The 26468-nt window shown below is 38.6% G+C and overlaps 1 protein-coding gene across 1 annotated transcript in view; it reads right to left on the bottom strand.

Moving 5' to 3' along the window:
- EXOC6B (exocyst complex component 6B) overlaps nt 1–26468 on the bottom strand; it is a 567559-nt gene that overhangs the window by 319588 nt on the left and 221503 nt on the right. The window contains exon 7 of the mRNA XM_075556958.1: nt 5217–5393. Coding sequence (XP_075413073.1) covers nt 5217–5393 — 177 coding nt within the window. The remainder of the gene's footprint in view (nt 1–5216; nt 5394–26468) is intronic.

Below are 26468 nucleotides of genomic sequence, written 5' to 3'. Positions count from 1 at the left end.
CTCACAAATAATACATCACCTTGGTAGCCTCTTTATATTTTATCTTGAAATATCTCAAAAATCATGTTCCTATTGAATTTGGACCATAAATATACTCTCAATGTAAAATGTTCAATACTTCTTAAAAAAAAGAAAACGTGAACAGTTCTACCTAGACAGAGAAGAACTGCAAATATCAGAACAATACATATAGAGTCAAACCAAATTTTAAAAGACGACACATATTTTCACTGAAAATCATGGATTTGAACTGTAAATCAAATCAAGCATCAACATATATACTTCAACTCTAACCTATGACTAGTGAACAAAAACATTTATCTTATTTGTGCCCCCTTTGTTAACTTGATCAAAGAATAAACATTAAAACGAAGAATGTTACCAGGAAATACTTTATTTGTCACACTTCTCAGGGGTCAGTAGGAGATGCACTGGGCCCGTTTATTCAACGTGTGTGATGGTTGGTACCCAAGAAAACAATTTACTACTGTGATTTCATCTGCAGAGCTCCCAGGCTAGTAAGCTTTTTCCTGTCTCTGGCACAAACCTTATTTCAGTTTAATACTATTAATATACTAGCAATCTGCATGCTACATCAAGTGAGGCATGTGGCTTTCTGAGGGATTGCATTGTATGTCTCTGTTCAGTACCATCCAGCTAAAGATGTAGTACATAGCCTACAAATGTCACTCAACTCCAAGAGCATCTTTCCTATTAAAAGCACAGGAAGGGGTAAAAAGTTTTTATTTCAGAGAATAATAAAATAACAAGGTATATTACATTAGAATTATAAAATACCATAAAAGACAATGCTGGTATCTATTAAAAGCAGATTTTAGAGAACAAAATATTTTTTTAAGTACAGCATTGTTGTTAGGTGTCATCAAGTCGACTCTGATCCCCAGAGAACTGCCCAATCCTGTCCCATCCTCACACTTATCCCTGTGCGTGCGCCCAATGTTGCAGCCACTGAGTCAATTCATCTCACGGAGGGTCTTCTTTCTCACTGCGCCTGCACTTTACCAAACAGTCTCCTTGATAACGACAGGAAAATGTTTATTCAATAACACCGAAACATCAACAAGAGCCCCACTGACTCATGGGGGTGATCACTTTGTGCACTAACAATGCTAGCTCGTGGTCCTAAGCAATCTTACAACTAAAAGTGGACCTGCAGCATCATCCCCACCTGGGTGCATGTTAGCAATCAGACTCTCAAACTCAGCTTGCAGACGAGACTGCAATTTGATTCCCAGGTGACCTCTATGCACAATGCACTTCAAGTAGTACTGCTCTACAGCATAAGTTCTTAATTTGGAGTCTAAGGGCAACATGAATTTCATGAATTCCTGAAATTGCATGCAGAAATTTTTGTTAGTGAATATATGTACATTTTGCTGGGAAAAGACTCCATATATTTTATCAAACTCTTAAGGGAATTGAGACCCCAAGTTAAGAACCACTGCCCTACAGGATTTTATGCCATAATTACCATGTTCTAAGAATAAAAATCACAATACCCCCAAAACTATTTACACTGCTCTCAATGAGGTCTGTGGAAGAATGACAAGAATGAAGGTCACAACGTGACAGTGGGTCACGAAAGACCTTATCTGAAGAATTTATTCACACCATGCAAGAACTATGCCAAGAAACCAGTTTGGAGACATCTAAATAAATAATTCTCTACATGAGGTTTGAGATTAAGAATGTGCACTTGAAGAAGATTCACACTGAGAAGTAAATAAATAGAAGGTAGGAATTTTTTAAAGATAGGATGCCATTAGATGACAGTGAACTGCTGAATTCTTATTGTAAGAGCTCAATCAGCAAATCTCTAGCAAAAATTGTGTGTGGCTTGCAATAAAGGGCCATTTTAAAATGTTAATTTCTGATTATATTCTCATTTATTAGCTCCCCTCCCATTATTTTCTCTCCTCTCCAAAAGCAAGAAATGTAGCACCAAAATCAAAAGGGCTTGGTCCCCAGCAGCAACAGCTCCTACCTACAAGTTCTGACTAATACAGGAGGACATGCATGTACTTCATTCTTTCATCTGATCAGATATAACCATCTCCTCAGGTTTGAATTATCCTAGCACGATCATGTTTAATGTCTACTTCCTTAAGCCACAGCATCTAAACAGAATTTTTCATTTCCTTGATCTCACTGCCATCAAGTCAATTGATTCCAACTCTATAGGACAGAGCAGAAAAGTCTTGTGGAAAGTAACTCTTTACAGGAGTAGAAAGCCTCATCTTTCTCCCAAGGAGCAGCTGGTGGCTTCGAACTTCTAACTTCACAGTTAGTACCCCAACTCATAACCTACTAAACGACCAGGTGTCCTTTAGCTGCTTCATTGATAGGCACCCAAAATATAATGAAAGGAGTTCACTGGAATTTCTTAAAACGGATAGGTTATTGTACTACTGTAGTGCCTCATCAGTGATTGGTATAATAAATGGCAGTCTGGTCTGCAGGGTGGATCCATAACCTACTATACTAAAGAAGCAAAAAGAGAGCATTCTAGTACTCAGATCGTCTCTACTCCCTTCTATCTCAATGAGTATCAGGGAATGCCCTGATGTTCTAACCTAAATTGGTCCAGAGGATAAGACTCAAAAAGATTTTTCTTAGCTCTACTAAGAGTAAAGAAGTATTGGTGGCACTGCCAGATAAGCATTGGATTGCTCACCACAAGGGCGGTGGTTCAAACCCACCAACCATTCTATAGAAGAAAGATGGCACTGTCTACTCTTCTAAAGTAGGCTTTACCAAGACTCGGAAACTCACTATGAATTGGAATAGATTTGATGGTAGTGGGTTTTGGATTGAGAGCCATTAAGATTTTGTTATGCAAGTACATGAGGAATTAGGCCACTTTCATGTCTTATTTACATAATAAAAATTCATATAAAGTATATATTTCAACTATAAAGGATAAATGCATATGAAAGAACACAGACCTTCCAATTTAGATAATAATGCTTTAGATACTTAATTAATTTGGTTATTTGCTTTTCAGCCTCAACAGTGCCAATTTGACTTTCAAAGTGAAAAAGGAATAATCGGAACAGACATACTGACAGTACTGACACAGAGAAGGGTCAGCAAGAAGGAATACTGAAACCAGGACACAGTCTGACATTTATGGACCATTTTCTATGGAGCAGATACCATATGCAACCTCCTAGAGCAGAGACCACTGTCTTCCTTTGACTGATGACTACACTAAGTTTCCAACAGATTAACTCACTTCCCTACAGTTACAAATTTAGTCAGTATCACATTTTGGGGTGGAGCTTCTTTTTTAACCTAGAGGGGAGACCAAAAAGAATAGGAAAAGTTGAAAAGGGAAACAGGATAAGGAAAGAGAGTCAACTCTGTTTTATCAGAAGAAATGAAACAAAGAAAAAGAGACTAGAATTAGTAAGCTTCTGAGCACAGAAATAAATCATTCCTTACATATATTGGTGGCCATTTCAAAAGTCAGTAATATGATTATTAATAAAAATAACTAAGTGGCAGAGCCTGAATTTGAACATTATGTCTGACTCTAAAGGTCATGCTCATAACCAATATACTCACAAATAAATGGATCTAGTATATGCAAATAATTAGTATATAGGAAAAACAAAATATTTTTCAGGAAACCTAAAATATCACAGTAGTTTAATTTTTCTAAATACAATGGCAAGAATATAAAAAGTACTAATTAACTGACTTAAACTTACTCTTTGCCTAGAGTGATACTGAATTATCTAAGAGATAAATAAAAAAATTCTCAGATTCTTCCACAATCACTGAGATACCTACAAGGGGTATTCGCCACAAAACCAAAACTCCTCCACCCACCCCACCCCCCAAAGCTATGTATGTAATTTTTTTTACAAAACAATCTTTTTTTTTTTTTTACAAAACAATCTTATCATCTTCAAAATACTCTCTATTACACTTAATACATTTGTCAAGTCTGAAATTCCATTCTCGGAAACATTTTCAAACCCATCTGTTTGGATGGCTGACAACCTCCTGGATTTTTTGCTTCACCTCTTCTTCTTGGTCAAATCACTGTCCTTTCATGGCCCTTACATTCGTGGAAAGAAAAAGAAGTTGCACGAAGTGCGGTCAGGTGAGTCAGGTGCATGGGGCAAGAGGTATGCTGGATTTTTGCCAAATACTAGCAGACTGAGATAACTGCGTGAGTGGGTGCATTGTTATGGTGGCAAAACCAGTGCCCCCTCTGCCACAAATTGGGCCTTTTCTGTTACACAATGTTATGCAATCTTTTCAGAACGTCTAAATAGAAAGCTTGATTAACTGTCTGACCTGGTGGAACAAACTCCAAATGCAGAACAAGTTGACATTTTCGTCCATTTGGGAAGTTGAAGGACGTCCAGAACAAGGTTTGCCATCAATCAACATTTCACCTCTTTCGAAACAAGAAAAACACTCACATACTTGAGTTTTCCCATTGTGTAAGCTGTGGCATTTTCCCAACAGTGGCATTTCCCCCCAAGGCAGGACACAAAATTCCAGTCACACGTTTTTGTCTTAAATCGGCCATCTCAAAATAATGAGGTTTGAGAAAACCTGCTTTTATGAAAAAATTCACTGTGACCAAAGAGAACCTTCCCAGGTGATGCCCTTGTGTGCACTAACTCAGAGTGAGCTGCTCAGTGCTCATCTACTGGGAAAAATTCATACTACAAAAGCTCTGCCCAGCAGAACTTTTTTTCTGGTTTATTTTGATACCCCCTGATAGTTCCTACAGGAATATATGCTAAGCTTTCTTGAGCTAAAAATATTTTCCAATCCACACCATTTCTCAAGATACCGAAATCTACTTGCTTACTACCTACTCTCTGAAGTAGACCTTGTATTTGCTTCAAATAACGTAGTTCCAGTCCAGGTGGAGGCATCTGGACCTCATCTCTTAGGTCAGGTAAACTCTGCTCTTCACTTGATGTAACACCTTAATCAATATAATGCTACCAAACCCTGTATCCTCTCAAATATGAAAGTCCTCTTAAATCTAAGATACCCTAGTGTATCTTCAGTTTCCTAAAATTGGGGTCTATTTGTATTCAAAATGACATTTAGAACTCAGAAGGTCACACAGGCTACATTATTGTCAATAAATTCTTCATCACACTTAACCATATTTTATTTACATCTAACAATGATCTCATTATTCCAGTTCAGATTTTAGTTACCTCTTCATCATCTTCCTCATCTTCAACATCCAGAATTCCTGAATCCTGTTCAGACTTGGGGCTAGTGCTTTCTATCTCTGCATCAAAAATTGTATAAGCATCTTTCTTCAATTTTCTCTTGCTACCTATTCTGGGTTGTTGTAAAACGATGTTATCCAGGTTCCTTTGTTGTTGGGCCTAGAATAGAGACACACACACACATACGTTAAAAAAAAGAAGAAACAAACTTAATTAAATGTAATAAAAAAACCATACTACATAAAAGTTTTATTCCATAAATAAAACCAAGCACATTAAAGTGTACTGTTCTTTACCCTGAACGTATTCCACTGGAGCTCATTTTCCAGTTTTCCATATGAAAATAAAATTAATCAGCCGATATTATAAAAAAACATTAAAAATGGAATCTAACTATTCTCATGTATGTATTTAAGAGATAAGCACAAATGATAGACTATCTTTTAGGGGAGAAAGGATTATTTTTTATATACCGAAGTTTAAGGAACACTTACACTCATATTACGTGGATATAATAGATTAATAAAATACAATCAGAGAATGAATTAACCTAATAGAGTTACTTGAAATATTAATCCAATGTGATTCCATGACCTTAATCAAGGGAAAATAGGGTTTTAAAGAATTCTTTTGTTCACAGAAAGTGTTAACTCCTCTGTGTAACAGAATAGACTGCAATGAAGGTATGGCTTCAACAGATTAAAAAAGAGGTGGAAAATTGGACTATGCAAAATCATTAACAGAACCATTAATCAATACAAGATACATGAGGCCTAAAGACAAAGGATTATCTTACCCAAAGCAAGTCAAGTATAGAACAGAATTTAAAATCCTCATCAACTCCAGCTTTCTGAAGCCAAGAAGGGTGGGTGTGCCCCTGAAAGTACTGCCCTGAGATCATCTTTAAGCCTTAAACCCAAACTATTCTCTGAAGTCATCTAAAACAGAATAATTTATCATAAGACTTTTACTATCTATTTATATGGGATCAAAGGAGCTCTGGTGGCATCGTGGTTATGCATTGGGCTGCGAACTGCAAGGTCAGCAGTCTGACCACCAGCCGCTCCACACAAGAAACACAAAGCTTTCCACTCCCATAAACAGTTACAGTCTCAGAAACCCAGAGGGGCAGTTCAAACTCTGTCATATAGGGTCCCTGTGAGTCAAAACTAACATGATGGCAGTGAGTTTAATACGGGATCAAACTGGTAAGAGTCATTTAAAGAGTAGAAAGGAGAGTGGGAGGGTGTGGAAAGGAGGGGGGGAAATAAGGAGCTGATACCAAGGGCTCAAGTAGAAAGAAAATGTTTTGAAAATGATGATGGCAACATATGTGCAAACGTGCGTGGCACAATGGATGTATGAATTGTTACCAGAGCTGTAAGAGCACCAAATGAAATTATTTAAAAGAAATCACAAAATATTAAAAGCTAAAACAATTTTTAAAAGGAAAGATTATATAGGAACCTTAAAAGACAAAGAGCTTATGCTGATGAGGACAGAACAAATCAGAAAAGGAGAGTGGGAATGGTTGCAGAACTCAAATGCAATCAATGTCCCTGAATTGTACATGTAGAAATTGTTGAATTGGTGCATATTTTGCTGTGTATATTTGCAACAACAAGAAACTCAATAAATCTTAGAGGGTAAAAGACAAAGGATTTGTTCAAGTTCACGAGACTCAAAACCCCAAACTCAAACTCACTGCCATCGAGTCGATGCCAACTCAGCGACCCCATAGGTCAGGGTAAACTGCCCCTGTGGGTTTTCCAGACTGTAACGCTATAGAACTAGAAAACCTCATCTTACTCCCTTGGAGCGGCTGGGGGTTTCAAACTGGTGATCTTGTGGTTAGCAACCCAACTTTTAACCACTCTGCCACCAGGGCTCCAGTCACAACTTAGCTAGTGGTAAATCAGAGACTCTAAATTCTACGTCTTTCTTTATGCCAATGTACCCTAATATTCCCTCAAAGTACCAAATGTTAAAAAAGAAAAAAGTTCTGTTGTCAAACAAATGAGAAACACTGCATAGCATGAATCTCCATATATGTATTTTATTCATATATATGTGTGTGTAAATATATATACAACACATATTAGCAAATTAAAAGCCAAGAGAAATCTAATTACTTAGAGGAAACTTACTGAATTTGGTTTAACCAAGTTTGGGATTTTTTTTATAAGTATTTCAAAGTAAGTTTCCTCTCATCACCCGCCACCCCACCCCAATATTATCATCCTAAGATGCAAAGCTTGAAAAATGTAGCCTCTCAGAATATGCATACTTTAATCAATATATATTTCTCCATCAATGACAAGTAGAAATTAGTTTTAAAAATCAGTCTCTGAATGAGATTAAGGAATTAAAGAAATATTCAGTAAGTTTGTCCAGGCACTGGCCAAACAAGACAATTATAATAGAACAGAGAAAAACCTGAACTATGTGAGCTAGTTTCTGCCAAGAAAACTAAAAGAATCTACATTCCAGAGATTTGAATCAATGGACAAACTTGTTTCTCTGCATATTACCCATTGATAGCTGGTGTGAATTACATAAAATACATATTGGCTTCATATCAAACTGAAATAGAGAAGGCACCCAAAAATACTTCATTTATGCTTAAGACTACCCTCTCCCCCCCCCCACCAAAAAAATGAGGGCATTCTTTCTATTCCCCTCAAAAGGTAAGATGATCTTTCCCACCTTCACTGCAAATTACCAAAAGAGAAGCAGGGACGACTGGGGAAGGAATGAAGTCGTCCCAAAGCCTCTATATCAAAAGAGCCAACCCTCAATGTAGAGGGATCACTTGCTCCCTTATCTCTATATTTGCTTTCAGTAATAGGTCTTAATTTATTGAGTCCCATGTTGTTACTGTTCTTTAAAACTAATCAGATACTGCCAATGCATCAAAAGCAATCAAGAGGGGTCATATTTCAGTACTATCATTTAGATACAAATTTGGAATGTATGGTATAGAAGTAAATGTAGAATTATATGATTTAGTGTGTGGTGGTTTTCTTGTTGTTATTGTTGTTTTCTTGTGTTAGAAGGGGTTTGTTTTTGTTTTTCTCAGTTGGCAACTGGTTTTCTAATCAGTTTGGAGAAACAGTACAGAGTAGGTTGGGACCGTGAACTCTCCTAGAAGTCAAAGGGTTTTAAGTTGCATTCCACAGCTCTGTCAGAACCTCAGACCTCTGTCAGAATAACCAAAGCTTCTCCAGAATGTGAGAAACCAGTCAGAGCTGCCTGCCAAGCAGAAATTAGCCCAATTGGAAATGCCAAGTCTCAGAAAGAGTAATGAAATACGTACTTGGATATTTGCTGATATGGATACAAGTCCACCTAATGAAATGTATGCTATGAGACTGGTAGAAAATCGAAGGAGTAAATATATGATAGATATTCAAATAAAAATACAACATTTAAAGTCAATGGAAAAATCCAATAAATGCCCTTCAGGCTGCTCTTCTAGCTCTTTTCTGACATGGTAAGGTGTCTAACCATGACCATTTATTCTGTCCCTCCAACGACAACCCTTATAATCATGTGCCAAAGAAGCAGCTGACTGATTTCTCCAGCCTTATTTGGAGTTGGAGAACAAAGGATATAAATCATACAAGCCAGACCTTAGGAAGATGTAGGTGTTTACTTTTTCTTACTAATTCATAGTCTTGATGTAAAATTTTTACAAAGTTAACCACTTCTTACTCAAGAGTCCTGTATTGATGTTATTCACTTTCCTCATTGCAGACAGTAAGCAGGGTTTATTCTTTAGTCCTTGTCACGTACCACTTCTTCAATTCTACCGAAGTCCAGCAGCCCAGCTACAGGACATGGCTACTGTGTGTGTTACCACCATTTCTCCCCCAACGGGACCGATCAACCGCTCCCTACCAGCCCCGCTGCAAATCATGGCCAAGCTCGTCTTAAGAAAGTTACCATGAGGTCCCCGACCTTGACCCCACTTCCCACCACCACCACCACAGTGCACCTGCTCATTCTTCAAGGGCTCTTGCCCTACCGGAATTTTTCAGGAAATCTTTCCTTGTCCTCCCCAGAGTCCTGATCTGATCTGATCCCTTCAGACTGCTTTCTAGCTCTCAAAAGCCAAAGACCATTTCAGAGGAGCACAATGTAGTCCCCGGAGGATCCCCAAACTTCCATTTTGATGTGTCCTAAGTCTCAGAGTGCAGAATTATTCAGACAATGATGAGAGAGATGTAAACACTGTCTTCAGAAGTGTGGAGACTTAGATAGAGGCTATGTCAAAAAAAACAACAGCTTCACGTTTGGAAATTATTGCTTGATAAACGTTTCTATGTTTTGAGGCAATATTTTTTACTTACTTACCTTCATATTAAATATCTACTCAATACCAGGTATTGTGCTTCATGGTAAGTATACAAAGAAATAAGATGTAGTCCCTGACTCCTGAGGCTCACCTCACACTGAGAGGGGAGGGCGACAGGCAAAGAACCAAAAACCCAACCAGATGCCACTGATTCATTCCAATGCATGGTGACCACATGTATTACAGAGTCGATTGACTCCACAGGCCTTTTACAGCTGTGACTTTTCAGAAGCAGATCACCCAGCCTTCCTTCAGGTTCCTCTGGATGGGGGTTTGAACTGATGATCTTCTGTTTAGTGACCACATGCTTAACTTCTTGTACCACCTGGGCTTCCAGTAAGCAAGCAAAGAGCTGTAATTCAGTGCAGAAGTGTGGAAATAGAGAGGACAGCAAACTGGGCAAAGGAAAAGGCATTCAGATATGCTTGGAGGAATGCCAGGAAGGCCTTCGCAGAAGATAAGGTACGAGTGTGCTCGTTGGAAAGAAGCATGACATTCCCAAAGGGGAGTTTCTAGGAAAGAGAAGCACAACACAAGAAGGAAGCAGCAAGAGAAAGTGAGTGGCACCAGGCACTCAGGGAGTAAGTGAGTCTGTGTCGCTCAAGTATAGTTTAAGGGGGATCATGTGAAAGGTGTCATAAAAAGTTTCTACACCAGCCCGTCAGCCAGCAATGGGGAGACCCTGAAATAATGCACACAGGGGAACCACATTCCAGAAAAATCTAGGACCAAGGGGTGATCAGCTGGGAGGTGGCCACTGGAAGCAGAAGAATCAATTGCGATCATTCTAACAGTCCCGTGACAATGATGAGTGCTTAAATTAAGTTGGCAACATACAGAAAGACGCAGAAGCAACAGAATTTGCTGTTTTAAATGTGGTATGTAGAAGAGAAGTTTTAAAAAAGAGAAAGTTTAAAAAAGAGAAGGTGGTACTGAAAATAGCTCCAAGTATCCTGGTCTTGATGAGGATGGTAGGACCATCCCAAGAAATAATGGCCAGAAAAAGAGTAAGTTGGGATTTGGGCAGAGGTTTCAGGGAGCCTGCAAGGACATCCAGGTGAAAACAATGGAGCACTTCAATAGGTAATTTTTCTCTATTCGAGGATAGAAAATACCTTTTAGCACTCTCAGAATTGCCTAAATCTAAGCATTGATAAGTAATATGTTGATAAGGAATCCTGGTGGCACCGTGGATTAGGCACTGGACTGCTGGCTGCAAGGTCAGCAGTACAAACCCCCCCCACCCGCCGTCGCTCTGCAGCAGAAAGATGAGGCTGTCTATCCCCACAGACTTACAATCTTAGAAACTGCATAGGGTCATTATGAATTAGAGCCACTGATGACAATGAGTTGGATTTGGTCCCTTTTTGCTGGTTGGCTGCTGTGTGGCTGGTGGTAAAGTGCTTTGCAGCTAAAGGAAAGTCTATAGGCTGAGCGCACCAGCTGCTCCACAGGAGAAAGATGTGGAGTCTCCTTTGGTGATGACTGCCACCTGGGAAACCCTGTGGGGTGCTTCTACTCTGTCCCGAGTGCCCTCCACAGAACAACTTTGCTTTGCTTTGCTTGGGTACTGGATGTTCATAGCAAATCTAGATATGGTTTACTACATGAAGGCAATAGATAACAAAAAGAATCATGTGAGAATAAGATTTGGCCAAATGAAAGAAAAGGATATCTGCAATATTGGTCGTTGTTCTACCTAACTAAGGGCTGAGAATGCAGAAGTACCCCCTCATCTGGAATGGGACTGAAAGTGTACTATTAATACATTTATATCTGTCACAGAATGTCTACAAGGTATTCTATGCATGCCATTAAATCGAGTTTTACTGAAAAAGACAGTCCAAAAGGTATCTAGCAGTAAGTCCTAATGGGTTAAAATTATATGAATCAAATGCTAAGGGCCCCTGAATCTTTTACCAAACCAATACTGACCTCTAGAGGGTTAAAAGAATAAATAACAGATGACCTTTGCAACCAGAATGGAGATAAGGAGGTGGCCTTCAATAACAGGGCAGCAACAGCAAGATCAATCAGCATCAACGCTGTGACGCACAACTAAACCAGGAAGGAAAAATAAAATATCTTGGTGGGCTGAGATCTAGCTTTAAGCCCACGCTCTCTATTACCTTGGACATGTGACTTTACTTCTCTGTGCAGCATCTTCATCTATAAAGCAAAGTTAATTGTATCAAGGCTAGCTACCCCACAGCTGCTACAAGGATTAAACTATTAAGTATCAGGTATCTTTCATAAAAGGTTTTCAATAGATAACCTCTCAGTAATGGGCCACCTATTCCTGCTTCCTTCTCTACTCTTGTGCCTGGAAGCGCCATGGACACTTGCCCGCCATGGGTGACCTGTTGACATTTGAAACACCAGTGGCAAAGCTTCTTGCATCACAGAAACATAAGCCAACACATTACAACATACTCCCTAGCAAGTGAGTACCATGAACTGCCAGAAGGAAAAACAAATCTTAGAGAATGCCCCTTAAACGCAAGGATGGCAAGACTTTGGGCACGCTGGCCCAAAGGCCCAGTCCCTGGGAAAGGGCATCACATTTGTTAAAGTAGAAGTTCAGTGAAGAAGAGGAAACTGTCAACAAGCCAGGTGCCAGCAACAGGGCTCCAGCATAAGAACTGTACGAATGGCACAAGTCCGGCCAGGGTTTCGTTCTGCTGTACCGAGCAGCACTATGCGTCTGACTGGCTGGAGAGCACAAACAGCAGCATCCTGAGTTAAACAGACACATTCTACAATGAAAGTTCCCTCTGTCTCCCTCTGAAGATGAGAGAGGAATCTTGTTTCACTGTGTACTATGGAAATATCTGACACTGGTAATATTTGGCACATAATCATGAAGAGAATCTCACAGTGCCGCACGATGCCGTTACTTTGGCATCTGCACTACACGTTGAGTGGCATTTGGGGCATTCGAGTGAAATCTCAGTACTACAACTGCGCCCCTGTCCTTTGACTCAAATCTGCTCAGCCTCAACTCTTATTCAAGCCAGAGCATCAGCAATCAGTTTCGGGACAAGTTTGGAAACATCATACGGCGTACAACCTGACACAAACACAGTTGGGCAGGCATAGTGCAACTCTAGCTTTTTACTCAGAGCCTTCTGTGACACCGCAATGTGGACTTCCACAAGAACTACTCAGTACTCAGGCTGCACAGCCCCGAGTGAGGCTGGACCAAGGAGCTGACAGATAACTGCTCCTCGCCCCTTTGCCCCTCCCACAGTCGGTGCCATGTGGCTTTCCTTTAATCTAGGAAATCCCTGGATTAAAGAACCAGACCGCTCTAGCAATATACCATTCTCCTGACTCTCATATCACACAGCAACCTCTTAGGTTCCTTCAGGAAAGCCACGGGTTGTTTTTTTTAACTCCACAAAAATGTAGTAAACTGGATTTATCGTCGTTTTTGTGTTTCTGAAGGCCAAAGAGTGACCAAAAATAAATGGCAAAATTAAGATATGAAAACTTCAAGGTTGTCTCTTTGAGTGCCAACAGTCAAAAGAATGAAAAAAGATATAAGCAATGAAATAAAATACATAAATTGGAGTCAAAATTTAAAACTGTGCAACAAAGGATTTTTTTTTAATGAAGAAGCAACCTCAAGATTGGAAGAAAACTATGTAGGAACCTGATGATGGCTTAATATCAAGAATATATCAAAACAATCAATAACAAGACAATCCAATTTAAAATTTGGCTAGTTTAATAAAGGCTTGAATAGACATATTTCCAAACAAGTATAAAAATGGTTCAATAAGCACATGGAAACATGCTCAAACCAATAGTCATTAGGAAAATGCAAATCAAAACTATGATGAGATATTTCTTACTTGCTATGGTTGTGGCTCAGTGGCACATAAAACAAAACAATCTTCAGGATAAGAAAAATGAAAAAATAGCAACTGTTGTTAAGAATGTGGAAAAACCAGAATTTTCATGCACTGCTAATGGGAAAGTAAATGGTACAGTCACTGAAGAAGACTGTTGAGTGGTTGTCCTCAGTAAGGTAACCTGTTCAAGACTGAATTATTCTCTGCTTTGAATTCTTTGTAAAGTCAGATGTTTTCCATTATAGCAAGTATTTTGAATAAAATGGGAGAAATATTTTGAGGCAATATGGATCTTTATACAACCAGCAAAGGATCTCTAGAGTGCTAAGGCTGGTGAAATGGAGCCCATTCCTTCAGATTCACACAGTTATGCCACCCCCACCAGATGGCAGCTTCCAAGGAACTCAGGAGGTAGAGGATGTAAACTGGCCCACGGGTCAAGAAGGAGCTGGCGAGAGAATTACCACATGATCCTGCAAGTCTATTCCTAGACACTGGCCCCAAAGACTTGAAAGCAGGCCCTCAAAATACCTGTATTCCAATCAATGCTCATTGCATTGTGACTCTTAATAACCAAAAGATGACACTACCTGAGTGTTCATCAACAGATGAATATATGTAAAATAATGTAATACATGCATAACACTGGAATAGTATCCAGTGATAAAGACAAATGAAGTTCTGATACTTGCTATAATGTGGGTGAATCCCACATTAAAATATACCAGACATAGTATCGAGCATAGTCAAATGCATAGAAGACAGTTTATTAGTGCTTATTAGATCCTGGGAATAGGGAAATGGAATAGATAGGGAATTACTGTTTCCAGGTTTGAAATTTCTATCTGAGGTGATAAAAGAGGTTTTGAAATAGTGGTGATGGTTCTACAACACTGTAAATGTAATTAATATTAAAAAATTGTATACTTACTTGATAGTTAAAATGGTAAAAAAATTTAGTTTTTGATTATTAAAATATCATTTTATTAGGGGCTCTTATAGCTCTTACAACAATCCATACATCAATTATATCAAGCATATTTGTACATATGTTGCCACAATTATTTTCTGAACATTTACTTTCTCTCCCACCCTCAGGACCCCTTGATAAATTATAAATTATTATTTTCATATCTTACACCGACCACTGTCTCCCTACCCCCATGGTTTCTGTTGTTCATCTCACGGTGGTGGGGTGGGGCGATAGGGGGTCGGTTATATATTGATCATGGCGATCAGTTTAATCTACTTCCCCTCTGCTCCCACCTTCCCTCTATCTTCCTGGTATCACTACTCACATTCCTGTTGCTGGGTCCTGTATGTCTTGAGCTCTTTTATCTGTACCTGTGCACATGTTCCAGTCTAACCCACAGTGAAAGACATGACTGAGGTCATGATAGTGGGAGTGAGGAAACCTCAAGGAACCAGAGGAATATTATGTGTTAAATTGGTGCTATATTCCGCCCTTGTTAACTCATCCCTTCCTTGTGACCTTTCTGTGAGGGCATGTCCCATTGTCTATAGATGGGTTTTGGGTCTCTGCTCCAACCCCCCTCCTTCTCAACAATATGTGGTATTTTCTTTTTCATTTGTTTGTTTTGGGTCTTCTGATGCCTGTTACCCAATCCAGTCAATACCTCATGATAGCACAGGCTGGTATGCTTCTTCCATGTGGGCTTGTTGCTTCTCTGCTAGATGGCTGCTTGTTTAACGTCAAGCCTTTAAGACCCCAGAACAATATTTTTTATAGCGGGGCACCATCCCTTTCTTCACCACATTTCCTTATGCACCCATTTTGTCTTCAGTGATTGTGCTGGGAGGGTGAGCACACAGAATGCCAGGTTGTTAGCACAAAAGGTTCTTGCATTGAAGAAGGGCATGAGCAGTGGCCCGAAATCCATCCCCTACCTCAATGTATTACCTTATAAATATATGTACATAGACTAATACCTCTATTTTTATGAATTAATGAATTTACATACGTACTCACCTATTCCTACACCTCTAGCCATAGCTTTGCTTCCTAGATCTTTCCTCTGTTTCCTTTTTTAAATGGTAAAGTTTGCTTACATAGATTTTACCACAGTAATATGTTTGTTTGTTTTTTGTGTATATGGGTGTGCTTACATATGTATATGCTAAAAGGTATTGCTGCTAGTGTTCTAGGTCATAAGTTCATACATGCACAAGTTCATTACAAACAAAAGAAGTTTAAACATGTCTCTGCCATCGCTGGAGAGTTTAGATTAGTTCTCTCATTAATATACTTGTCTTAGTCTCATTGAGAGACGCCTTCAAAATTGGGAGACTTTTTGTGTTTGGAGAAAAACAAATTTGAGGTATGAGCTAAAACCAAACTTTTAATAAAACTTATGCCAATTTTCTGTGACCATCAGCTGACTTGGAACTCCTCAGGGGCAATTCCAACCTGTCCTACACGGTTCCTATGAGTTCAAAACAATTGGACATCAATTGGTTTTGTTGTGGTTTTGAGTGGCATAATGGTTAAGCACTCAGCTACTAACCAAAAGTTTGCCTGTTTGAACCAACCGAGTGGCTGTATGAGAGAAAAGACCAGGCAATCTGCTTCTTTAATGATTAAACTTTTAGGAAGTCCTTTGAGACAGTTCTTACTCTTTCACATGGAATCACTAAGAGTTGAAAATCACTCAAAGGCACCTAACAGCAAAAATAATTCATATTTAAGCCTGAGAAAGAAAATGTTTGTAAACTGATTGTGGTAGTAATTGTACAATAACGCTTGATGTGATTGAACTGTGGAATGTTATATTAACTGTAAGAGCTCCCAATAAAATGATTAAAAATTTAAACCTTTGTTTTATGGGCGAAAAAGTCTTTGCATGAACAGAATTCATTGCATAAAGCTGAATTTGATGTACTACAATATAATGTACATGAAATAATAGGAAAGGTTTTATAAAATTATTATGAAAATTAGGGTGTTATTATTTTTAAACTTTTAAATATTACTTTTTCCTTTGTCAATATACATACCACACACTTTAATTGTGGAAATTGAAAAATAAATTAGAAAATAAAGATTAAAAATGAAAAAAGAAAAAAGCAATCAAATTTTTGAAGTAATAATCAGATATTTTGGTAAATGAACCATCCTGTACTATTTCCTATGCACACATAAAGATTTCTATTTTGGAAAGTAAAAGGAAAAAGAGGAAGGAACTAGGAGGTAAAGGGCATTTATAAAGGTCTAAATACAGGCATGTACATATGTAAACATATTTATATATGCTGATGGAGAAATTGATCTATGTGCATATATTTATAGGTTTAGTATTAAAGGTAGCAGATGGACATTAGGCCTCTACTCAAGTACTCCCTCAATGAAAGAACACTTTGTTCTATTAAATTGGCCATTTTTTTTAATGCTCACCTTCCCAACATGATCACTGAAGAAAAAGCAGGTACGTAAGCAAATGTGGTGAAGAAAGCTGATGGTGCCGGGCTATCAAAAGATATAGCATCTTGAGTCTTAAAGGCTTGAAGATAAAGAAGCAGCCATCAATTAAAAAGGGGATGGGGGGAGAGACATGGATAGCCAGGGGAACGAGCACTAACCCCCCCCCCAAGGGGAGGGTGTTGTTTATATCTCCACAGGGAAAGATGGACCAGACTTCAACCCGACCCTCCAAGACAAGAATGCACCACACTGACATGAAGCAGGAAACCAATAGAGAAGCCTGAGGGACCAGCCCCATTACGAACTAAGTGGACAGCCACTCCCCCCGCCGCCCCCCTACCGAAGAATTCATTTCAGAGGACATCACTGAAGCTACAGCTCAAGGAGAGGGACTTGTTTGATCAGAGCACACAGGAGTCAATGGGGGAGGGTGGGGGGGAAGGAAAAAAGAGTGAAGCACATCCTGTCCCACCCACCAAGCCCCAAGGACAATATTCCTGCTCAGAGCTGCCAATGCACAGAGAGGACCATAGGGCTGGCCCAACACGAGACATGACATCCCTCACTGACCCCTAGCACCACGGAGGACAACACTGGAGACGTGGGGGTGAGGGCTGTGGAGTTAGAATGCATACAGGAGAACCAGCGTAGAAAGCGCAGAATGCTGCTTAGCCTTCTCGAATGGGCCTGAGAAGCGGCACACGGTTTCTCTATTAAAATGGCTCCCAGCACGGCTGGTGAGACAAAATGGCCCTGAGACAAGTCAGCTCCGTACAACTTCCGCATTCCTCTGCTTGCTCTAACTCCCAGCAAAAGCCTGCCTCTTCCTCATATAACCTTATAAGGATAACTTTTAGAACAAGGAAGTAAGCGTGGTAACAACTGATTGGCTTATGTGACTTATATAAACTGTGTAAAGACAACAATAAAATAGATCTGGGACATCAGAGCCTGGTCTCCGGAGTCTGTGTGCGTGAGTCGGTCGGTGACTCCATCTCCCTTACTCCCCTGTGTGCTGGACCTTTTCCCACATGGCAACACACAGGTAGACATTATGCCACCCTGAGCCCACCATGCAAAAGTGAGACAGTGGGGGTGTGCGACAGAGCAGCAAGGGGAGCAGAGCAATGAAGTTCCTGGGGAATATAAAAAATACACTGTGGGGCCAGGGTGTGGCACCCCAGACTCAACTGGAAAACACTCATAAAGGACAACAAATAGACCTTGAACTATTTGGGGCTTTTTTATTGTGGTTGTTGCCTTTTTGTTGTGGTGGTGGTGGTGGTAGCTATTGATTTATTTTCTATTGTTGCTTCCTTGTGCTCGGTCTTGTGTTTGTGCATATTGTTGTCACTGTGTGTCTATCTGGATGGGACAAGCACAATAAAAAAGCCGGAAGAGAGAACAATGGACGACAGTTCCAGGGGAACATGGAAGAGAGGGAGGCAGGGGAAAGGAAATAGGTGTTAACAAACCCTGGACAAGGGAAAAAGTGACCAAAAATCGATGGCATGGAGGGTGTGGGAGGGCTGGCAAGACTAGATCTAGGACAATATAACCAAGAGGAATTCCTGAAACCCAAATGAAGGTTGCACATGATAGTAGGACAAGAGGAAAGTAAAAAGAAATAGAGGAAAGAACTAGGAGGCAAAGGGCATTTATAGAGATCTAAATACAGGTATATACATAGGTTAATATATTTATATATTTACAGGTTTAGTATTAAGGAAGTAGATGGACATTGGGACCCTACTCAAATACTCCCTCAACACAAGAAAACTTCGGTCTAATAATCTGCCACTCTGAGATATTCACCTTCCCAACTCAATCACTGAACACAAAGCAGGTGCATAAGCAAATGTAGTGAAGAAAGCTGATGGTGCCCGGCTATCAAAAGATATAGCATCTGGGATCTTAAAGGTTTTAAGATAAACAAGGGGCCATCTAGCTGAGTAATAACAAAGCCCACATGGAAGAAACACATCTGCTTGTGTGATCACGAGGTGTCGAAGGGATCAGGTATCAGGGATCAAAGAACAAAAAATCATATCATGGTGAATGAGGGGGAGTGCAGATTCGGGACCCAAAGCCCATCTGTATGCAACTGTACATCCCCATACAAGAAGGGTCATGGGAAGGAGACGAACCAGTCAGGGTGTAGTGTAGCAACAATGAAACATACAACTTTTCTCTAGTTCTTTAATGCTTTCTCCCCCCCCCCCCCACTATTATGATCCCAATTCTACCTTACAAATCCAGCTAGACCAAAGGATATACACTGGTACAGCTAGGAACAGAAAACAAAGGGAATCCAGGACAGATAATCCCTTCAGAACCAGTGGTGAGAGTGGTGATACCAGGAGGGTAGAGGGAAGGTGAGGGAGAAAGTGGGAACCGATTAAAAGAATCTACATATAACCTCCTCCCTGGGGGACGGACAACTGAAAAGTAGGTGAAGGGAGATGTCAGATAGTGTAAGATATCTCAAAATAAGAATATTTATAAATTTATCAAGGGTTCATGATGGAGGGGAAAGCAGGGAGGAAGGGGCAAAAATGAGAAGCTGATACCAGGGCTCAAATAGAAATCAAATGTTTTGAGAATGATGAGGGGAAAAAATGTACAAATGTGCTTGACACAATGGATGTATGTGTGGATTGTGATACGAGTTGTATGAGCCCCAAATAAAAGTATTATAAAAACAAAACAAGCGGCCATCTAGCTGAGAAGCAAAGCCCACATGGAAGAAGCACAACAGCCTGTATGATCACGAGGTATCGATAGGATCAGGTATCAGGAATCAAAGAACAAAAATTCATATCATTGTGAATGAGGGGGAGTGCAGAGTGGAGACCCAAAGCCCATCTGTAGAAAAAAGGACATCCCCTTGCAGAAGGGCCATGGGGAGGAGATGAGCCAGTCGAGGTGCAGTATAGCAATGAGGAAACATACAACTTTCCTCTAGTTCTTTAATGCTCCCCCCGAGCCCCATCATGCTCCCAATCTACCTTACAAATCCGGCTAGACCAGAGGATGCACACTGGTACAGATAAGAAAGGGAATCCAGGACAGAAAAACCCTCAGGACCAATAATGAGAGTGGTGATACCAGAAGGGGAGGGGGAAAGGGAAGGTGGGTGAGAAAGAGGAACTGATCACAATGATCTACATATAACCCTCTCCCTGGGGAATGGACAACAGAAAAGGGAAACATTGGAGAGTGTAAGACATGAAAAAATAATAATTTATAAATTATCAAGAGTTCGTGAGAGAGGCAGAGGAAAAATTAGGAGCTGATACCAAGGGCTCAAGTGGAAAGAAAATATTTTGAGAACAATGATGGCAACAAATGGATGTTTGTACACAATCCTTTGTCACAATGGATGTATGTATGGATTGTGATAAAAGTAGTATAAGCCCCCAATAAGATGATTTTTTAAGATGATTTTTTTAATTTAAAAAAGGATTTCTCTTTTAGTTTATCTATTATTTGTATTCATCTATAATTAGTATTTATTTTAGAAAGTTGTACAGAAAAGGCTCATACAGAGTGTTCAAATAGACTTTGAACTATTATAAGCTTTCTAATATATTCTAGTATCTGGAGAGAAAACACCCACCATGTTAATCATATTTAAATTTTTCTCAGACATTTTCAATTATAACATTTTTTAAGAATGCCTGCTACCTGAAGATAGGAACATTGTGGTATATTTTTACTCAATGATTAGCACAATGATAAAAGCACTCAAAATCATTCATGCAAGAGCCTATGACAAAATAGTTCGTGAATAAACTAAATTTCAAGTCAATTCTTAATATTATTTCAGACAAAAGCATTAAACTCTCCTCCATAAAATTTTAGTACTGGTTAGTTTAGGTTTATGACCTTTGTCGTTATCACACTTTTTAGGTAGTGATGATAATGATACCAAACTATCAAAAATATGAGTAAAACTGGAGAAAAATAATCACAGGCAGGTAGTCCCCTTATTTAGAGTACTACCTGAGGTGCTTAATATTTTATGTTTCAACAGGGCTTCTCATCCAATCCCCAACCCCCCCTCCCCAAAAGGCCAGAATTTATTTTTTCAAAGGACTCTCATACACATGCATAAGCTGGACAGTGAATACAGATGCCTAAAGAAAAACTGATGCAAAGAAAGAAAAAGTGATGCATTTGAATTATTATGTTAGCAAAGACTATTGAACATACCATGAAGAACAATCAAATATTGCTTAAAGGAAGTACACCCAGAACGCTCTTAGAAGTGAGATGGTAAAACTTCATCTCATGTACTTTGGACATGTTATAAAAACCATCCCTGCTTAAAAAAAATAAAGGGTCAGCAAAGGGAAGAGAGATCCTCACCAGAATAAACTAACGCTGTGGCTGCAAAGATGGGCTCAAAAGAGCAATGATTGTGAGGATGGTGTACGGCCATAGCAATATTGCATTTGATGTACACAGGGATGCTGAGTCAGAACCTACTCAATGGCATCTAAATGCATTAAGAAATCCATGAAATCGTTGAGCGGCACAAACAAGTAATATGCTCAGCTGCTAATCAAGGTTAGAAGTTTGCGTCAATGCAGGGGTGACTCAGAAGAAAGGCCTAGCAACCAATCGGCCACTGAGAAGTCTATGAAAGGCAGTTTTACCCCAACAGGCACAAGGGCACCAAATCAACTCAGCAGCAACTGGTTTGGCTTGATTGATGCATCTTCAGTCAATATTTGAACTATGCCTTTGGTATTCACAAAGGTGTGGATTCTATCCCTAATCGTGCATCTGTAACAAAAAATACCACAGCATAACCAAGACAAGCCCAAGTCCCCTCCCTTTTATCTCAAGAAAATAACTGCCAAAACTGGTAGGAAAATATAGGCATATGCCCACCAACTATACATATCCTATGGTCATGCTAACAACTCACATTTTGAAGCATTTCTCTTGGTCAATATCAATGTAAATCAGATCTAAAAAGTACTCATCTAATAAATGCATTATAAAATATATCACCTGTCTTCCATGTTCCTTCCATCTGTTACATAAAACAACTTTTGGAGAAAGGTCATTTTGATTGTCAAAATGTAGAAAATCGACAGAGGGAAAGAAGGTGACGACGGTAACAAGGATCCAAAGACTTGTAGTGGTAAAAAGTAGAATCCCTATAATCTTGGGATCTATTTCTGAACAGTATGAATTGTTGCATGATTGCCTATTCTATAAAACAAAAATCCTGGTAAACTAATCTTTCTTTATCCACTGCTTTGTCCTAGGACACTATATGCATCTTGCCTTTTGCAGAGATCTCTAAATTCTGAAATGTATTCTTAACAGAAGCTCTCAGAGACAAAGATGACATAATGGCTCGGGTCCTTCTCACCCAATGGTGTTCCATTTCCTTAATCCCGTTCAAACTATGCAGACTGTATTTGGTGGCTCATCTCCTTTTGTCTTTTCCCGTATATGCTGCACTAAATGATAAAACAGATTGACATGATTTACTTGACATAGCACCGGTTTAAAAAAAAAAAAAAAGATGCCCTAAAGGCCACATTTGGATTTTTGGATTTAGCCATTCTGTTTTAAATAGACTTCTGTAAGAAATGAAGGGTTTTCGTTTTGTTTTTTTGGTAAGAAATCGAATAAAGGGAAGAAACTCAAAGACCATATCAAAGTGAGAGGCGATCCTCCAAGCTGTCCTCTAAAGAGGGCAGAATGATTAAGGAAGCCAATTTTCAGCAGAGAAAGCATGTACCTTTAGTGTTGTTTACTAGGAAAGCCAAGGGCATATTTCTGCTATCCTGTAAATTACCTTTACCTTGGGGCATAATCTGAGGGTGACAGTAAAAATGCTAGGTGTATGTCCCTAGATGTAAGACCAAGAAATGGGGTGCAAAGACATATCAAATGATTAACTTTCCAAAGAGAAAACTCCATACAATGAAAATTTGGGTTATGGTACCTAATAAAGTGCATATTTGTATGAGCTACTGGTAAAGAGCAAATCTGAAAAAAATAGTATGGATAACATAGAAGCTTATTATAAATGGAAAAATTATGGACATGTAAAAAGTTTGTGCACACATTCAAACACAAAGACTATCTAAAAAAATACTACTAAGATACTTGATCAAGAAGAAAATCACTTTAATAACTATAAAGTACTTGATCAAACCACCTGAAAAGAGGAAAAATAACAACAATGCAAAATGTAAGGATTTGAAAATCTAGTTTTATTCATACAGTTCTTAAATATTCAAAAGTACTAAATAAGTAATTCACTTCATTGCAATGTAAGAGTACCTAGGTACTAGAACAGGCACAGAATTGGCATCTTAGAAATGCCAGGTTTTATTATTCCTCCATAATATATTTCCTTATTTTATTACTACATTTCTACTAACATAAAATATATCTTTCAGGGCCCAGGCTAGGCAGATAGGATAAGTGTTTGAACAAGGAGAGCATGTCTCTACACTTATTCCTAAAAGGAACAGAAATAGGAATAGCATAACTACAAATTTATTCAACAAAAGATGACCAAACACAACAACTAGGATATAATTTATGAAAATAAAATGAAAACAAATCCAAATTTCCAACAAAAGCAAGTGACAGACTACACGAATTAGCCCCAGTAAAGTTATTAAAATTTCCAATTTGAACTACCCACCTAGAGGTAGTTTTGTTTCAAAAGAAAAAATAAATTAACTGCTGTTTTACAATGATCATTTGGAAACTAATTTACTATTAAACAAAGCTTGGTGGGATGTTAACCACAGAATCAGCAGTTCAAAACCAATAGGCACTCCACCAGAAAAAGGCTTTCTACTCATGAAGAGTAACAATCTCAGAAACCCACAGGATCAATTCTGTTCTATAGAGTCACTATGAATCAAAATCAACTCAATGGCAGTGAGAAAAGAGAGTTACAGTTAAGGCTGTGAGGTTTTGATTAGTTTTTCCATATTTTGTATTAAGATGTTTTATGAGCCCTTTTAATGGTCTGAAACACAATTTTAAAGTATCGTTTTCACAATATCCCTTTGAATGGAATCATATTCTTAAAAACAATATTACAAAAAGCAGACTTGCTATAAGAATAAAAAGAGAACAAAGTTAATAAAAAATGACAGCAAGAATGGCTCAGGGCCAGAGACCCATTTGAAACTTATAAAATCTTCCTAAAATCAGATGGACATATGTTCTCTTATTGCTAGGTGTAAAACTATACACTCACACAAGCTTCTGTTTCCAGTTTTAACTTAAAAGCCAGGTGTTTCTCAAGATATTAAAGGATTCTATTCATCCTCCTAGTAAAATTTAATTTTATTATCACAGTAGGTTTCTAGTACAGTAAGAATGGCCAAGTTTACATTAATACATAAAGTAGATGGTCTATAAATAATATAGAATCTATAAGTATTATTATCTAGCAAATAAAGACAATATCTAAATATCTACTAATAAGGAAATGGATCAAGAGAAAAAATGAGGAATTATACAACATAACTGTGAAGGGATATAATTAAGTCAATTAAAGGTTTATGTTTTTAGAAATATTTAGTTATGTGGATATTTTATTAATGTTATTTTTATGAGCAAGATATGATTTGTATAGGCAATTTGAGAAAATTTTAATAAAACATATGTGAAAATAAATGTAAAGAAATATTTGCTTCTGGAAATAGTGAACTATATCACTGGAATAAGAAAAGCAGAATAAAATTTAAAAGCCATATGCTTAAAGGCATCTGAAAACCAGGAAGCTGATGAAAGTCTCAGTCCAGGATTCAGAAAAAGGAAAAGGCATGTCTAAGAGAAACTACCATTTGTAGCCATTCTTCCACTGAGTGCATCTGCCAATAAAAAAAAGCACGGAAGAATTGTTAAATGCTACTTCTAACAACATCAAAAGATTAGGCATGAGTTAAAACCAAGTTCCACAATGAACAAATGACTTTTACAGCCCTCTCACTTTGGATTAGAACCCATAGGTATGACAAGAATTAACCAAGATTAGGCTGGCCCTTGTTGGCATTTATACTACGAACTGGAATCACTTCAATCCTCCAAACTGTGTAGCCCTAATATTCTGTCTGTACATATGGAACTTCTAACAGCAAGGATATCAGTTCAAACCCACCCGCCCTCCTATGGGAGAAAGATGAGGCTGTCTGCACCCTGGAGATATATAGCCTGAAAAATCCTATGTAAGGTTGCTATGAGTCAGAATCAACGGGGTGGCAGTGGGTTTAATTTGGAGTCACTACCCTATCCAGTATCTCAGGTAAATATTTACTACTACTTTTGATTAAAGCAAATATGACTCATCTCCAAAAAATAATACCATAATTCTAGGTTTTAAACTGTTTCTACAAAGAATTTTGGAAGTACAATACCTAAAAGACTATCAGAAGTAACTAAGTGCAAAAGGAAATAAGACAAAGTGCACATAAAGCAGTTAAGTGGAAGGACATAGAGGAAGGAGATAAATTATATACAAACTTCAAAAATGTCCAACCTAGGACATTACAGCAAACCCAACAGTCAATCAAAGTATAAAAATTAAAAGAATGAACAACTTTATGCCTTAAATTCAGAAATCTGGTTAAAATAGGCAAATTTCCTGAAAGAGATAAGATATTATGCCTCACTCTATTTTAATTTCTAGTTTAAAATTATCCCAATGATAAAAACTGTAGCAGCAAGAGATTCACTAATAAGTTCTATAAAAACTATAGGAATAAATTCATACTGATTCTACATGATACCTCCAAAAATTGAAACAGAATACATCCAAATTCATTTAAGAAGACTCCAAAGCCAAAATAATAAGAATTTATAAGAAAACTATAGATAAATATCCTTTGTGAATATACACATAAAGAAGTAATACTTTTACATAAATTAAATAAAACTAAACAAGTGTGTCTATGTGTGTGCGACATAATGGCTACAACAATGGACTCAAACTTAACAAAAATTGTGAGGCTGGCACAGGACTGGGCGGTGCTTTGTTCTGTTGTACCCAGGGCTGCTATGAGTAGGAAGCAAATTGATGACACCTGATCCAATGGGCTGTGACTCACAGTGACCCTATAACACAGTGTAAAACTTCCCCAGAGGGTTTCCAAAGCTGTGAATCTTACAGTTTCTCCTGCTGACCTTTCGGGGAGCAGCAGACCACTTAACTATGGGGCCAGCAGGGCTCCAATCAGCCAACTCCGTAGTTAAGTGCTGTCGAGTCAATTCCAATTCAGAGCGATCCTACGTACAGCAGAAGGGAACACTGCCCAGTCCGTGCCATCCTCACAATCATTGTTAGGGTTGAGCCTACTGAGGTACAGACAAGTAATACGGCACTTTCAGTCATGGTCCCTTACGTCATATAATTCTGGACTTCATATGCCTGTGGCTATAGTTGCCTTTTGGAAGGCATGATCTGCTTTGGAGCAGAAATAGGGAGAGATTAAGACTTGACCTTAGCAGAGGGTGTGAACCAGCCGGTGTGAACCAGGACACACTCTTTCTTTAATGGTTAGTTTGGTTACTTTTACTTGTAATGGATG

This window comes from Tenrec ecaudatus, chromosome 8 (assembly GCF_050624435.1).
Source record: "Tenrec ecaudatus isolate mTenEca1 chromosome 8, mTenEca1.hap1, whole genome shotgun sequence".
NCBI classification, from domain to species: Eukaryota; Metazoa; Chordata; class Mammalia; order Afrosoricida; family Tenrecidae; genus Tenrec; species Tenrec ecaudatus.
This window is presented reverse-complemented; position numbering and strand designations above follow the sequence as displayed.